The sequence below is a fragment of the Panthera leo genome, chromosome E1, assembly GCF_018350215.1.
Source record: "Panthera leo isolate Ple1 chromosome E1, P.leo_Ple1_pat1.1, whole genome shotgun sequence".
Lineage (NCBI taxonomy): Eukaryota > Metazoa > Chordata > Mammalia > Carnivora > Felidae > Panthera > Panthera leo.
The window spans coordinates 56,001,894-56,017,597 of NC_056692.1; the positions used below are offsets into that span (position 1 = coordinate 56,001,894).

At 52.6% G+C, this 15,704-nt stretch overlaps 1 protein-coding gene across 7 annotated transcripts in view; it reads right to left on the reverse strand.

Annotated features, from left to right (window-relative positions):
- Positions 1–15,704, reverse strand: part of RNF157 (ring finger protein 157) — a 96,097-nt gene that overhangs the window by 6,670 nt on the left and 73,723 nt on the right. For 5 of the 7 annotated variants that reach the window (XM_042917254.1, XM_042917248.1, XM_042917253.1 and 2 more), the window contains 14 exons: positions 15,519–15,636; positions 14,980–15,046; positions 14,637–14,680; positions 14,224–14,271; positions 12,230–12,301; positions 11,353–11,512; positions 11,086–11,198; positions 8,241–8,479; positions 7,426–7,534; positions 5,416–5,527; positions 4,789–4,976; positions 4,452–4,517; positions 3,392–3,440; positions 1,478–1,588 (listed from right to left, as the gene is read on the reverse strand). In XM_042917254.1, the coding sequence (XP_042773188.1) occupies positions 1,478–1,588; positions 3,392–3,440; positions 4,452–4,517; positions 4,789–4,976; positions 5,416–5,527; positions 7,426–7,534; positions 8,241–8,479; positions 11,086–11,198; positions 11,353–11,512; positions 12,230–12,301; positions 14,224–14,271; positions 14,637–14,680; positions 14,980–15,046; positions 15,519–15,636 (1,496 nt within the window). Of the gene's footprint in view, position 1; positions 760–1,477; positions 1,589–3,391; positions 3,468–4,451; positions 4,518–4,788; positions 4,977–5,415; positions 5,528–7,425; positions 7,535–8,240; positions 8,480–11,085; positions 11,199–11,352; positions 11,513–12,229; positions 12,302–14,223; positions 14,272–14,636; positions 14,681–14,979; positions 15,047–15,518; positions 15,637–15,704 lie in introns of those variants that run through there. The other 2 variants (XM_042917252.1, XM_042917255.1) reach the window with 2 other exon arrangements.

The window sequence follows — 15,704 nt, forward strand, 5'->3', positions numbered from 1 at the left end:
CTATTGAGTGCAGGCCCTCGCCAGTTAGGACCGGAGACCTAGGCAGAAGCCTCTGGCATGTGCACACGCCCAGCAAGCTTGGTGTCGGGCACAGCATGGCTGGCGGGGGGGGAGGGGGGCGCGGGGACAGTGCTGGCGCAGAGTGAACATGAACTTCCATACGAGGTCTACGTGACATAAATGAGCTTCAAAAGAAACAAACCAGACAGACAGATTTACGTTTGGCAAAAAGACGTGAGAAACAAATGGACAGACGGAAGCAAGACACGGAGCGGGAAGGCGGGAAGTGAAGTGTGCCTGGGCCCCACAGCTCCGGTCCAGGCCTGACACGGCATCCTTTGTCCTCGCTGAACGTGAAGAGTCCTGGGCAGGACCTTCAGGACAAACTAAATAGAAAACAACCGGAGAGGCCTTTGAAAGGCTGCAGAAAGCGCCTTCTGGGGATTACGGCTTCCCCGCCACGAGCCTGTGTGGGGCAGGGCGTGCGAGTCCCCGTGTCTCTCCCAGGCTGACGGAGAGCGGCCACCACAGGAGGCTGTGCTGTTCCGACGCCTCTAGCTGCTTCGCTGAGCGAGTAAAGCACTGGACCCATGATGTGACGTGGCTGTTCTGAAGTTCAAATAAGTCTCCATTTCAGGGGATGTTGAAGAGATTTACAGACACCACAACGTGGATGACCATCTCTGCTGTGAAACCAGGAGGGCGGTTTTGACCTAGTCTACCCGGCCGTGACGTGGCTTCAGAGGGGTTCGTGGAGCCCTTGAACGAGCACATGGAATAGAAGGGGGTGGGTGCTTAGCGGGATTAACGCGGTTCCCGTATAGGAAGTTATCCCGGGTTCGGCTTAGTATCATGAGAGGGAAAAAGGGGGCCTATCGATAGTCCTGACTCAACTTAAAGTCAGGGCTCCGGGGAGCATAGTCACCCTCGACCCCTGACTTCTCCTCTGGGATCCAAGTCTATTAAGTACAATGCAAATGTAACCCAAAGCTCACTGGATCACAGAGCCATTTGCTAGTCTAAAAAATGTCGGCTTTCAAATTCCTCCCTGTTCCTCTGAAGAGCTATGGATCCCCTTTCCAAAGGCTCAGGCTATCTTTCCAAGACCTTCTTAGAGAGGCGGGGTCTGCCTCAAACTTCCTGTTGATGAAAACAAGACCAGGCTACCTGCCACGGGGCCTGCAGGATGGGGGTGGAAGGCTGCTTGGTCAGGCCAATTCGGAAGAAGGGGGGTTTTTTACTCCTGTCGTCCTGTCCTCATATTCTTGCTCAGGGCAGGGGGTGCTCTCTGCACAAGTTCAAGGACTCTCCCGAGGCCTCCTCACTTCCTTTCAGCATCTGGCTTCCAGCAGCCTAGCACAGCCCGTGCCTTCTTGCAGGAAGGCCGGGGCAGGAGACAGGTGTCCCAGGGTGAGAGCAGGGGTACGAGCAGGGGAGCATCTCCCACCAAGTTCATGTTCAGCAGACTGCCACTCACCGGGTAAGCAGACCTCAGGGCACAGCTTATTGTCCAGTGCTTTCACGCTTGCGATGCCAAAGTCATTGTTATTGTCACACTCCATACCTAGAAATGCGCGTGTCCTCTGGCCTGTAAGGGAGTTAACGCAGTTAGAGAGGGGCTGGCGGTATTTTTTCTCTGCTTTGCTGTCCTTAAAAAAAAAAAAAAAAAAATCTTAAGGATGGAGACAAAAAAAATCAAATCATATGTTTAAAAAAAAGACAGTAATTAAGTGGGTAAAGAGTGGACAATAAAGGAATCAAATTGTGTGAGGCCGCCTGTGTGCCTGCCCCGTCCTGCCCTGTCTCCCTAACTGGCTGCTTCCCAGCAGGTGCTCAGCCTGCTGGAGGCCGCGGGGCACCGGCTCATGCAGAACCGCACTGGTGTGGACCGCGGCGGGGAAAGCTAGGGACAGCATCTGCCGAAGCTACCCCTGCTCCTGCCTGGGTCTGGGGTGTGTGTGTGTGTGTGTGTGTGTGTGTGTGTGTGTGGTGTGCACGCACGTGCGTGTTTATGACCACAAGGCTCTGTAAGATGATAAATACGTACAACAAACACTAAAAGTCTCAGTTTCCATAATTTTGCATATAAAATCAGAATCACCACATTCACAAAATTATGTTTTGTTTTCCTATGAAACGTGTTATTTTGAGGCTGCCTTAAGGGTCTGACCAGAAACCTACAGACACGTGAGGGGAAGGGGAAAGTTTCAGAAGTTATTTTTTCTAGCTCCCCCTGTGCCGCCGTTTTTCTCTTGGTGAAAGGGAGAGGGAAAAACGTAAAACCACCGTGCGGGCCGTGGGATGTCAGGCAGAAACCGCCCGCCACCCTGCAGTTTTCAGAAGCGAGTATTCTATGGGCGGGAAGCAATCACAAAGGGCAACTCGGGGACCTTGAGCGCCGAAGGCGTCCACCGAGCGGACGACGCGCCGGGCCCTGTCTTGGCTGGCGTGCAAGCGTGGCAGGGGCACAGCCTTGGCGGCCGTCCCCTCCTCCTTCAGGGCTTCCTGGTCAGGGGAGAGTGGTCAGGCCAGCATGCACACCCCTGAACTCCCCAAGCAATGGCCAGCGCTAAAGCAGAAGCAGGTAGGATGACATCTGCGTCCGGGCTGCGGCCCGGGTCTGCTCTGGAGGTGCCCTTCTGAGGGAGGAAAGAGACGCTGGCCCCTGGAGCACGTGGTAGTCCATTCCCAGGGCCCCCCACCCCCCGACTCTTCTCACTTCCCTGATCTGAAGATCATTCCTTCTCTCCCAGCCTTGCTAGAAACAAAACTCTTCCATCTGAAGCTATAACGGGGGCGTGAGTTACAGTAAAGAAAATTGCGATGACAGCCTACAAACGCCCGTCTACATGGAGCAGCTGGCGTCCGTCGCCTTCTCACCCCTGCTCTGCGCCCACTGGCTCCGAAGGTCCCTCCACTAGCGAAACGTCAGCCACCTTCTTCACCAAAGCAAAACCAGACCGACTGCCCGACGGTCCTTTCTGCCACGTGGAGGAAACTGTTCTGCTGCTGTTCCTAATCATGGGGGCTGCCAGAGCAGCTCTGGGGGGGCGGGGGGAGGGCTCAGCTGCAAAGCGGAAGCGGGAAGGAAGGAAGGTGATGAGGGTGGCCCAAGAAGCTTCAGAACTTAGTCCACGAGAATTTAGAGCTCCCCGCGCGCTTTGTGAAACAGCTCCGTCCTGATGTCCTCGGCCCTGAGGCCTCCAAAAAGCCAGGAAGATCGCTGCGGCCCTCAGACTCCCTGCTTGCCTCGATACTCCATCAAGAAGGCCGCCTTTCCCCACCAGGCACACTGGTGCCACCGAGTCATCCCGGTGTCCCTGTCTGTACCCTTTGAAGAATCCCAAGAGGGGAAATCTAATAAGAGGGAGCGAAAGACCAGGTCTTTTACCATCTTCTTGTGGGGGGGGTCCATCCTCTTCCTCCATAACATCATTTCCCTAGGACAGAAGGAAGGCGCTATGAGTCTGTAAAAGCAGTGAAATGAATCTGTTGGTCAGCTGAAGACAGAAGTAATTGGCCTAACGGTATCTCACTCCAGGGCCTACGTCAATGGCATACATCTCCCGTCGTGTCTGAGGGGCCCGGGAGGCTGAGCAGAGACAGATTTTCCTTGGTGAGGCGTGGTCTGCCCGCAGGGACCGCGTCTGAGGCCCGTCACAGATGTGCCCGGGGAATGTCAAGAATAGCCTTGGTAACAGTTTAGCTCATACTGTCTCTTGAAGGTGGAAATAAAAGTTGTCAAATGAAAAGGTAAATAGTAAGATCATGGAACTTTCAGAAATTCCTTTGGGATCCCAAACCCCAACGGGCTCTACTCCCGCGAGAGCATCTGGCTCAAGAAAGAGTGCTAGTGCCCTCACTGTGACCTGGGCCTGTCATGCACTTCCCGAACACCTCCATCAGGGCATTCTCATACTGAATTGTAATCCTGTCCGCACCACCTGCCATGGGGCTTCTAGACGAACAGGACATTTAGCGACTCTACACACAACGTGGGGCTCGAACTTACGACCCTGAGATCAAGAGTTGCAAGCTCTTGTGACTGAGCCAGCCGGGCGCCTCTGCATGAGTCTGTCTATACAGTCAGGGTCGGGGGGGGGAGGCCAACACCAGGTCACTGGGGTCTTTGTGTCATCCCGTGCCAGGAGGTGCCTGAGACAGTCATTCTGTGTAAATACTGAGCGAACGAAGGACACACACGCTCAGGTGGAGGGTCCGACCCAGAAGAGTTCCCTCTAGGACCCACTCCACACCTGCTACGCTGGGACTGGCGCACAGTGCGGTGGGACAGTCCACTGACCGGAGTGCGTGGCCACTCTCCCCTGCACACCACACCCCACCCCTAACTGAGCCAAGCCTGCCACCTTAGGAGGCCTCTTCCAGAACAGCGCCCATCCTACCGCGCCCCCCACCTCCGCCAGCGCCAACAGCCCCACCATCGGCGTTACCTCTGCGTCCTGCTCCTCGGCGGCGAGGCCGACGAAGTTGCTGTCCGGAGATGCTGCCGGCATCACCTGCCACAGAGCGACAGAGATCAAGGCACAGACTGACCCAGCTCGCAGGGTCTGCGACCCGAGCCCTCGGCACAGAAGTGGCACCAAAGAGAAGGGTCAGAGGTGAGGGGTGTTTGATTCAACGACCCCACCTCGTCTGCCAGGCCCTCCTTCCGAGCCCGGTGGGCACTCGGCAGCTGTCCCCCCGGCAGACCGTGGGGCGAGCTGCCCTGGCCGCGTGTGCCGAGTCACGGCAGCAAGGACCGTCCCCAACCCCGGGCTCCTCCCTCACCTCTCCTTCTTCTGAGGGGGCCCTGCTGGCGGCCCGGGGCGAAGGGAGCTCCTCTCCCTCTTCTTCAGTGCCGGGGGCGATGTAAGAGCCGGACATGGAGGAGACCGTGTCGGTGCTGATCTGGGAGTGGCGGCTCTGGGAGGACACCATGGACATGACGGACTGGGCCAGACTGCTGCTGGCAGGGTCTGGGGAGGCCGGGGCGGAAGGAAGGAGACGGGAGGTCAGGCTTCGGCGAGCGGACTGAGGAGCGGACCCACCTCCCTGTGCTCACGCAGCGAGGACCACAGCGGCCACACCGCACCCTTACCTAAAAAGCTTCGGGTTCAAGGTTTTCCGAGGTTCTGCCCCTTTGCATTTTAGAGCTCAGGACTCTACCCCGGGAGCCAGGGTTTGCTCGTCTCTGACTTAATGTTACAGGAACCGCTGACAGCAGGCCGGGAAACAGACGAGGACTCCTGCCCCCCTGCCTGGCTGTCAGCAGGACCCCCTTGCCTCTGACTCTGGCCTCGTTAGTCACGCAACTTAGGTATCAACCTGCTGGCCCAAGTCCATCCTGCAGGAACTGTCAGGGGTGCTGAGCGCCGGGCCGAGGGGCCGAGCGTGCAGTCCCCCTCCCTCATGTACCTTCTGGGGAGGAGATTGTGGAAGAGAGAGGCGTCCCTGTGCAAGACGACTGGTCAATAGCTCCCGACGATGACATGGTAAGATTCTCACTTTCTGGAGTTATGCCACATTCCTGGAGGGAAACAGTTAAGTGCAAAGGGAAGGGTGTAAGGGCAGGGGGCTGGCTACGGAGGGTGAGGGGGGCATCGGGGGCGCTGAGGGCCCCTCCATCAGGGGGCTACGTGCAGAGGAGGGGCGGTTTCTCTTGTCCTCACTTCTCTGCCGCCCTGGCCTGGAATGGCTGTCTCCCAGGGGAGGTGCAAACTTCAGTCAGCACATCCTGCCTGAGGCACAGCATCTGCTAGGGCCATACAAAGACTGCAGCTCAGGTGACACAGGTCACCCAGCAGCTGTGACACGGGAACACCCCAGGTTTCCCCAGGATTATAAACCGCTTTCCTTCTGAAGGAGAACACAAAACCAGCAGAGGCCTCACTGCCTGCCAGGCCCCTCCGCTTGGATATCGGGTTAGTTCCAGCTCAATCGACCTAACACAAACACTACCTTTGCCTCCCCACCCACTCCTGACACCCCGGCTATCGGTCACCTGGGCCAGTACCCTCACCCCATCCCAGGCAGATGGGGATTCTGCCCCTATAACCTTTTCTCCAGGAGTTTTGTTTGGTTTTAAGTAGTCTCCACACCCAACGTGGGGCTTGAGCTCACGACCCTGAGATCAGGAGTCACATGCTCTACTGACTGAGCCAGTGGGTGCCCAAGGAGCTCTGTGTTTATTGTAGCTCAAGGATTCCCTCCCGCCTGGGCCAGTGGAATCATCCAGACGGCCCTGCTGGTCTCTGGGCGGCCACTGTGTGCCTCTGTCAGGCAGGCCTTCCTACAGCAAAGCTCTCCCAGACAGCGGGCCTGCTCACAGCCCCGGCCTCTGCCCTACACCTCTGCGTGCCCTGCCCTGGCCATCTCAGATGCTTCTGTCGCCTTTCTCTAGGAGTCTAAAACACGCTGAGAGTCAGCTCAAATGCTACTCCTCCACTCTGCTCCCCTGGTTTATAACTGCTCTTGTCCCTGCCACAGCACTTTACTGTCCTTTCTTCTCTATTGTTAAAATCCGCTCAACGGGGCACCTGAGTGGCTCAGTTGGTTGAGCGTCCGACTTCAGCTCACGTCACAATCTCTCCGTTCAGGAGCCTGAGCCCCGTGTCGGGTTCGCTGCTGGCAGCGCGGAGCCTGTTCTGGATCCTCTGCCCCTCTATCTGCCCCCCCCCCCCGCCAATAAATAAAACATTAAAAAAGATTCATCTATTCATCCATTCAGCAAACAGTGCTAGGCACAGCACTGATACTTGTGTGCGCGTCCTGTCCCCAACCAGACACTGAGCTCCCAAGGTCAGGAACCACTTCAGGTTTGCCTATTCACTCTCCCTAGCTCACCGCCGTACAGAGAGCGGGGGTAATGAACCTGTTCAATGAAGCCTGTGGGGGGCACGGGTGGCAAGCCCCGCCCTCTTCCACCGGCCTCCCAACGCACCTCTGCTGGGCCTTCCTGCTGCCTGTTCCCACGCCCGCAACCCGCTCTCCTCAGACATCTGCATCGTTCACTCCCTCACCTCCTTCCGTCTTGGTTCACAGACTACTTTTTACAGACAGCAACCCCCCACCTCTGGCCTTGAACTCCCTTGTCTGACGAGCCAATCCACAGCACGGTCTGACACACCCCTTTTCTCCCATCTTTGCGTCCATCCTAGCCCCGATAGCAAGAATATCAGCGCCACCAGGGCAAGGACTTTTGTAATTTCCTTACTGCTACTGTCCTCAGCATACGCAGCAGTGCCTGGTAGAGAACACAGGCTCAATATATTGTTGAAAAGATGGACGTAATGAAATCTTTGCTGCTGTCTCAAAGGGTGTTCCAAGGTGCCTGAGGAACAAACGAAGGCAGACGGACCTGGAGAGGCCTGTGGGACAGAAGAACCTGTGGTCCAACGTCCGAGAAACGGAGGGGAATGAAATTACCTCTTCGAGATGCTGAGCTGAGGGTCTCTGAGAGAGCGGTGTCTCTGACTCGCTGCAAGAACGCTCGTCTTCCTCTTCACGCAACACAGAAGAGTTCTGGGAAACAGACCTGTAACAGTCCGGAGGGGAAAGCATCTGGCGCCAGAATCCACACGAAGAGGGGGACTGGCTTGTACTCTCACGAGCCGGACTCCAAGGGAAGAAGAGGCCCGAGAGGGGACGGAAGGAGCCCAGGTCTTAAGAAGGAGGACGGAGATGGGAAAGAGCCCTAGGGGTAGCCTGAGTGCTTTTCAGGGTGTCAGAAAATCTGGGCTTTACCTTTAACTCCTTTAGTAACTTGTGTCTGTACCTGGGAAAAATCACTGACATTTTTAGGGTCTCAACATTTTCATCTATAAAATACGCTCCTTAACTCTGCCACAGAAAGCTTATCATGACTTGTGCCTAGTTGGATTTAAATGCTTATGAGGTACAGGTACAGATTACAAGGTTCCTTCAGTCTTTAGACTGAGCGACGCTCCCCACAGGCGTCAATGACCCTAGGGATGTCCTTTTCCCCCCAAAACACATGAGATTCGCCTGTCTGGTACCCACAGGTACCGTAAGTATCTTCCTCACCTACGGAATGGGGGAACCTTCTGCCAGAGTGTTCACCCCAGGTCTTACGTGGGGCAAAAAAGCTCCGGGAACAGCCCAGAAGGTCTACGCTGCCCTGGGGACCCAGGACGTGAGCCAGCACTGAGGAGGTGAGAGAAGGAGTGAGAACCTATCATCAGGGCCTTGAGGGGCAACACTGTCGAGCACCAACCACTCACTTGGAGAGACTCTTTTTGAGCTCAATTCCTTGGCTGCTACAGTCAGACAGGCGGTCGAGTGGGGAGAGCGTCCTGACAGGGGGCAGGTGGCCATCACTGCCGTACGAGGGGAGCATTCCCGAGAGGTGGCCGTCTCCAAGCACGTGAAGGGCAGGGGCCGCTGGGGATGGGGTGAGGGGCCCATTGAGGGCCTCCAGAAGAGACACAACTTCATAACCTGGTGGAATGTTCTCTGAGGACTAGGGGAATCAGAGACAGGTTGAAAAATTAATTAAGTACTCTTTGTTTTATGACATGATCATGTTTCTCACTCTACACTGAAAAAAAAAATGTTTTCTTTTACAGCTGGTCTGGCAAGAAAAGCTTCTGCAAAGGAGGCCAAAGAAAGACACAATGTCAGGGAACCTGCATATTCCTACATTCCGCTTACAGGCGAACATCTTCTCAGCAATGTTTATTTTTCTGATTGTAATGGGAATGCATGTTCGTTACAGGGAATACATGTTCATTACCGCGAGATCATGACCTAAGCAGCAATCAAGAGTCAGACACTTAACTGACGGAGCCCCCCAGGCGCCCCTATCTGTAAATCACAATTTTATATCCTGCTTTATTTTAGCAAACGTAAGTATTTTCCTTCACACACGTCCCCTTGTCACAGATTCCATGTTTCCTACCTGTTCTCCTCTGCCCAGGATTTAGCTGCATCCACCATTTCCTACTGTAAGCAACATTTTGAGGAACATCCTTGTGTACAGATATTTTATTGTTTTTGGAGATTTAATTGGCTTCATTAAGCAATTCGTGAAGCGGGCAACATCCCATCTAGCAAGGAGAGAGATGCTACCACGAATCTTTTTTTTTTTCCACATTGTTTTTCTTGGTATTAAATTCTTAGATCTTCGATGACCAGATACAGATGTTTTTAAGGCGCTTGATGTATACAGCTGTACGGTTTTGTTTCTTCAAAGAGCCTTCTAGTCACATTCCCATAAGCAGCACAGAAAACCTATTTCAACTGCTTCTCTGACAGCATGGAGTATCTTTAAGAAGCTTTCGAATCTGGGGGCGCCTGGGTGGCTCAGTCGGTTAAGTGTCTGACTCTTGGTTTCAGCTCAGGTCATGATCTCATGATTGGTGGGTTTGAGCCCTGTGTGCAGACAGCGTAGAGTCTGCTTGGGATTCTCTCTCTCCCTCTCTCTGCCCCTTCCCTGCTCATGTTCCCTCTCTTTGTCTCAAACTAAATATATAAAACTTAAACAAACAAACAAAAAAAGCTTTCGAATCTGGAAGGTGAAAAATGGTACCTCATTTTATTTATTTATTTATTTATTTATATATTTTTTTTTTTTTTTGAGAGAGAGAGAATGACAGAGGGGCAGAGAAAGAGAGGGACAGAGGATCTGAAGTGGGCTCTGTGCTGACAGCAGCCAAGTCCAATGTGGGACTCGAACTCCCAAACCAATGACATCATGACGTGAGCCTAAGTTGGATGCTCAATGGATTGAGCCACCCAGGCGCCCTGGAACCTCATTCTAATTGATTGGTATATGGTGGATCTCTAATGTGGTTGACTTAAAAAAAAAAAAAAAAAAAAAAAAGATGTTAACCAGCTAAGCATCCTCTTCTGAGAATTAAAAAAAAATATTCTGGGGCGCCTGGGTGGCTCAGTCGGTTAAGCATCCGACTTTGGCTCAGGTCATGATCTTACGGTATATGAGTTCAAGCCCCGCGTTGGTCTCTGTGCTGACAGCTCAGAGCCTGGAGCCTGCTTCGGATTCTGTGTCTCCTCGTCTCTCTGCCCCTCCCATGCTCATGCTCTGTCTTTCTCTGTCTCTTAATAATAAGTAAATGTTAAAAAAAATTAAAAAAAAAAATCCTTTGTCCATTTATCTACTGTTTTATCATATGAGCCATGGCAAAGACATTGTCTTTCCTCTGATATAAATGCTGAAGACATTTTTTTCTCTAAATGATTTGTTGTTTACCTATTTTAATTTTTTGCACATGTGAACTTTTACATTTTTTATACGGTAAAATCTACCCTTCTTTTTTTTCTTTCTGTAGTGTTCCTCTGCTTTTAAGCTTAGAGAGTCCTCTCCCATGCCAAGTCATTAAAGAATCACCTATAATTTATTCTCAGTCTTTAATATTTGGTTTGGTTTCGTTTGCTTTAATATAGTTACTCTATCTGGAATTTTAGTTGTTAATCTGGTAAGGAGTAAAGTGCTAGGCTGATTTCTCCTCCCTAAATAGCTAACTAATTATCCTAATACCATGTACTGAATAATGGCTCTCTTCTATTGGTGTATGAATCTGAAGCCGGTCTCTGCTACGACAGCACAGCTTCGAGGCTGCATTCTAACGCCATCACTTACGCTGTGAAACCGAGGTGAAATATTTCATCCACTCGGGTCGCAGTTGCTAAAGCCATGAAACGGGATAAAGAAAACAGTTACCTTCTTCGAGGACTCGGATAAAGACAGTAAACCGTATTCAAATCCAAAACAATCATCCCCTTGTTCCTGCTTGGGGGGAGTTCCAGAGCTGGACCCCACTGGGAGGAGGCTGCACGCAGACAGCTCTAGGCGTCGTAAATATTAACTGGACGCCCAGTTCCCAGGGAGGAAAAGGGGGATTTAATGATCAGTATCCAATTTTCCGTGGTAATACCGGTCGGTTTTAACACAATGTGACCTCAGCCGGCTTACCAAATACTGCAGCGTGCCAGGGTTTAATTACTTGTTGCAAAGTCAGGTAAAGAAGGGTGAGAGGTGAAAAAAAACCCAGCAAGGAGAGCAGAACGCCTGCCTCACAAACGGTCACGGTGCCCAGCCCAACTTACTGAATGCTCTTCCGAGTCAGATGTCTGAGACGAGATGATGGGGTTAAAGCCGGTTGGGGACAAGGGGCCCAGTTTTTTCCTCATGGCCCGGATCTGAAGCAGTGCCCGGAAGGCTGGAAGAAGGAAACAGGCCATCGGGCCATCCTGATGCAGGAGTCAGGCTACACGAAAGCCCGGGCAGAAACCACAGTCCCCCCACCCCCACCCCAGTGTCGGTCAGTTCGCAGACCCCGCTGTCGGGTCCCGGCCTGCGGTTCTGGGGCTTACGCAGTCGGCAGATGGGGCAGTTGTTGGCCTGGTAGCGCAGGGTGTCAGCACACGTGTTACACAGGCAGAGGTGGCGACAGGGCAGAATCAAGGTGTCGCGGACATCCGAGAGACATACCACGCACTCAGCGCTGTTATCGCTCACTTCATCCTCAGCCACCTGTCCCAGGAGACAGAAATTCAGCCGGTGACACAAAGCCCTTCGTGTCCTCCATTTTCTTCACAAGCAGCTTTGCCTGAAGAGCTGAGACAAGTGGTAAGAACAAAACCTTACATTTGCTTTGGACTTAAAAAAAAAAAAAAAGAGTTTATTTATTTTTGAGGGAAAGAAAGGCAGAGAGACAGAGAATCCCAAGCAGGCCCTGTCAGCACAGAGCCTGACGCTCTGTGCTGGGGCTCGATCCCATGAACTGTGAGATCATGAACTGAGCCCAAATTAAGAGCCGGATGCTCAATGGGCTGAGCCACCCAGGCGCCCCTGCTTTGCCTTGACTTTACCGTTCAGCAAGTGTGTTCACATACTGGTCAGTATCACTTCTTCTGGGAACTATTTATCTCAAGCTCGTCCTATGGGGCTCAGATCTGTCCTCTCCGACAGATCTGGCGGGGCCCTAGGAGACCACACCAGGAAGGGCAGGGGCCAGGTAACTGAGTGACCAGAACTCTGTAGAACAACTGATCCCAGCCTGCCTGTGTTTTTCATTTTGGAAGTGATGTAAGCATAAGCATCTGAAATAAGGAACAAGAGAACACCCTCCTAGGACCAAACTGATTCCAGAGTTGGTCATGCTAAACCCCGAGATCCCAGCTTCATCAGAGCATTTCTTACTCCGTCCCCAGGGAAAAAAGTACATTCAGAATTTCGGATGGAACTTGCCTTAGAATCCTGGGTGTTGTACTTGTTTTCAATTCCATAGATCTCCTGAAGGAGGTAGCTGACCCCATCTACCTGAAGAGCAAACAGAGAAGTTCAAGGGCAGGCTGACTCAACAGAGATAAGTAGGAACTTGCCCCTCAACCTTTTCTGGTAACCAAGGACTACTGATGCACAATGAAAAAAAGCAAAGGCCTAGACAAGTAAGGATGCTTTTTCTTTTTTTAATTAAAAAATATATTTTTTTTAATGTTTATTTACTTTGGAGACAATGCGAGAGACAGAGTGCAAGCAGTGGAGGGGCAGACAGAGGGAGAAACAGAATCTGAAGCGGGCTCCAGGCTCTGAGCTGTCAGCACAGAGCCCGACGTGGGGCTGGAACTCACGAACTGTGAGATCATGACCTGAGCCGAAGTCGGATGCTCGACTCACTGAGCCACTCAGGCACCCCAAGGATGCTTTTATTTACTTATGTTTTCTCTTTGACAGAGAAAAGGAAATCCGATGTTTGATTCACCCACCATTATACCCAACAGGGAACATGAAAGTTCACAAACACAACACTAATCTGTGTACTGCAGCTCACTATTCCAGGCAGTTAAGAAGGGATAGACTAAGCAAATGGAAGAATGTGCATCAAAATAGAAGCATCAGCTATGTAACCAAAGTTAAGTGTAGACATTACAAAACCAAAGGAATGGGAGAAAGAAAGAAAGAAAGAAAGAAAGAAAGAAAGAAAGAAAGAAAGAAGTGGGCAAGGGAAAGAGGGGAAAGGAAAACATCTGAAGCAGAGAGAGACAGTAAGACCTTGAAGGGGAGGCCAATGGAGCCCCTCCACCTGCACGAGCCACCGTCACCCACAGAGCCAAGGACCCCTCTTGGCCCTGTTCCTTAAAACCCCAAGTTCAATGCCCACTCCCACTAGCCTAGCCACGTCAGAGCCAAAGCAGGCCCTTTTCTTGTTTCTTTACATGAGCCCACTCCTCCCTCGGCTTCACCTCTGTCCCACTGATCCCCTCCCCTCAGACCTAGCCTGTCACTGATTTTATACCTCACTCTCCGGTGTGACAGAGTCAGTTGCTAATGCCAAGCTAGCAATAGGAAAATAGACCATTTACCTTGAGCTACCCTAGCCTTTCCATCCTATCTAGGCGTTCTGGGAAATGAGGCCTCCCCATGAGACAACTCACCAAAGCCTGGCCGTGGCAGGCAGTACTCTGGGCCCAGGATCTGTTTCCTCCTGTGCCTCTTAAAACTTGTTTCGACCTACTGATTCTAATGGAAAGGATATTATCAACAGATTTAGACTAAGGTGTTACTGACTACTATTGGCCTCATTAATGAATAACTCAGAATTTCAGACACCTGTCACCCATCTGCAGGGGAGGCTGGCCAGTGCCACTGGCACCACTCTCCAGGACTCTCCGCTCACCGTTGCAAGAGTGGAAAAAAAAGTGCTGGCACACAGCAGGGGCAGGCCTTTGAGCAGACATATGCGTGACTTGCTGGTCATCCTGGAAGACGGCAGATGGCCAGGAAACTTGGAATTTTAGAAAAACACTTGGTGGGATAAATTAAGCCAAGGGCCCTAACTGGCTCTGAATTGGACCCCGACATTTTATCCTTTAGCTCGGAATGTTTCTCGCCCTGGCATTTTCAATGAAAAGAGTTCTCCCTAAACCTAATGTCAAGAGACAAATCCCGTTCTTTCCTTTCTCAAGACCTTTGCTCAGATAATGGCTGCCTCCACGCCAACAATTCTGGAACAAGAAAGACACCAAAGTCAGTATTCTTTTCAGGCCACCCAAGGAGTTTCTAACACACAAAAGCACTCCTTTTTTTTTTTATTTTTTTTTATTTTAACTTTTCTTGGATTAAAAAAAAGGGGGGCAGTGGAAGAGAAAGAAGCATGCTTAGCAAAAAAGAAAAAGAGAGAGATGAAAAGAAAGAAGTCTGGGGGGGAGGGGGCCGACGATCCCCGGCCCTCAGATACCTACCACTTGTTTCTGTTTGAGGGGCTTGACACAGAATGACCCATCGGTGTGCTGGAATGAAACACGACCGTTAGGACCAGGAAGCAGGGGCAGGAACCGGGCGTTCTCGGGCACTCCTCTCCATGACACCCGCGTGTGATGGCACACTCCTCACGCCGCGGGGCCTCATGAGCATCTAGTCTGACCCTTCCGTCTCGGGAAGAGGAGACTGCGGCCTCGAGAGCTGCAGGTCGCGCAGCACGCGGGCGGCAGAGCTGGACCGAGGCCCGAGGGCGGCCCCCAGTGTGGTGCTCCTCCCGCTCCGTGGGGAGCTGGGCCTGCCCTGCCGCGCTCAGGGAGCCGGCCAACAGGCCGCACGCGTCCCCGCACGAAAGACAGCTAAACAGAACCGAGTGAGGCCCTGTGAAGCTACTCACCTTTTCAAAAGTGCCCAGCAGTACATGGCAATGGCCAAAATACTCTGAAAAAAATAAAGGGACGCGGGTGAAGGAGAAAGCCAAACAGCACACCTTGCCACCCATCTATCTTCCCCGACTCCCCCCAACCCGGAAGACCAGACGCTCTGGGCCGTCAGGAGAAGGGGCCCGTCCCCTCACCCAGGGCTGTTCTCATCAGCCTAAGGAGTGCAAGGGGCATGGAAACTGGCTGCCTGATCCCCACGGCGGGGGCGTGTTGTTCCCGAGGCCACAGCGACTGCCCGGCCTGTGCACCACAAAAGGGCAGCGCGTAGAGCAAAAGAAGACAGAGAACGCCCATTACCGTCTCCTTCATCCACCACGGCGTGGACCACTAAAGGGTAAACCTCTCGGTCCAGATCAAAGCCAAGCTGAAGGGAAAGAAAAGGGGGGGGGGGGGGGGGGAGGAAAGACTTAACACGTTTAAATGGCCCAGTAATCCATCAGAGAGGGAGACATCGTCAAGAAGCATTAACTTCATCTCTGCTCTCGTTCGTCAACTTCGCGACCACCTAAGTCTGTTTAACTGGAGGCCACCGTTGCTTTCTAAAGTCTCATGGCTGTGAAGCCCTCTAACTGGCAGGTTCTTCTCTTTGAACGTGACTTTCTCAAAACACCCGGGGTGAACGCGCTACTTTGGAACAGAAAAGCTATCGACATGAGGTGTGTTTTAAGGGCAAGGAGAAGTTACAGCGCTGAAGAACATGGCCTCCCAGCATCTGGGCGGTCCGGGCACTGCCGGCCGGAGTCCCGACTAGGTCCTAGGCCCATCTGGGTCCACGTGAGGGACCTGCCCCCAGGCTTTCTCCCAGCAGCCTGTCACCGCCCCCCGAGGCAGCTCACCTCCTCTTCCGCCCACTCTGAGGGGTCCACGGTGTGGGAGGGCAGGCAGAACTGCTGGCCGACCCCTCGCTTGTAGTGCACCGTCTCCGACTGGTGGCTGTTGTCCTTGGGGATGTAGCTGTCCATCAGAGAGGGAGACAAAGCAAAAGTCAGTATCTAGCCCGGAAGGATCTGACCGCTTCCTCC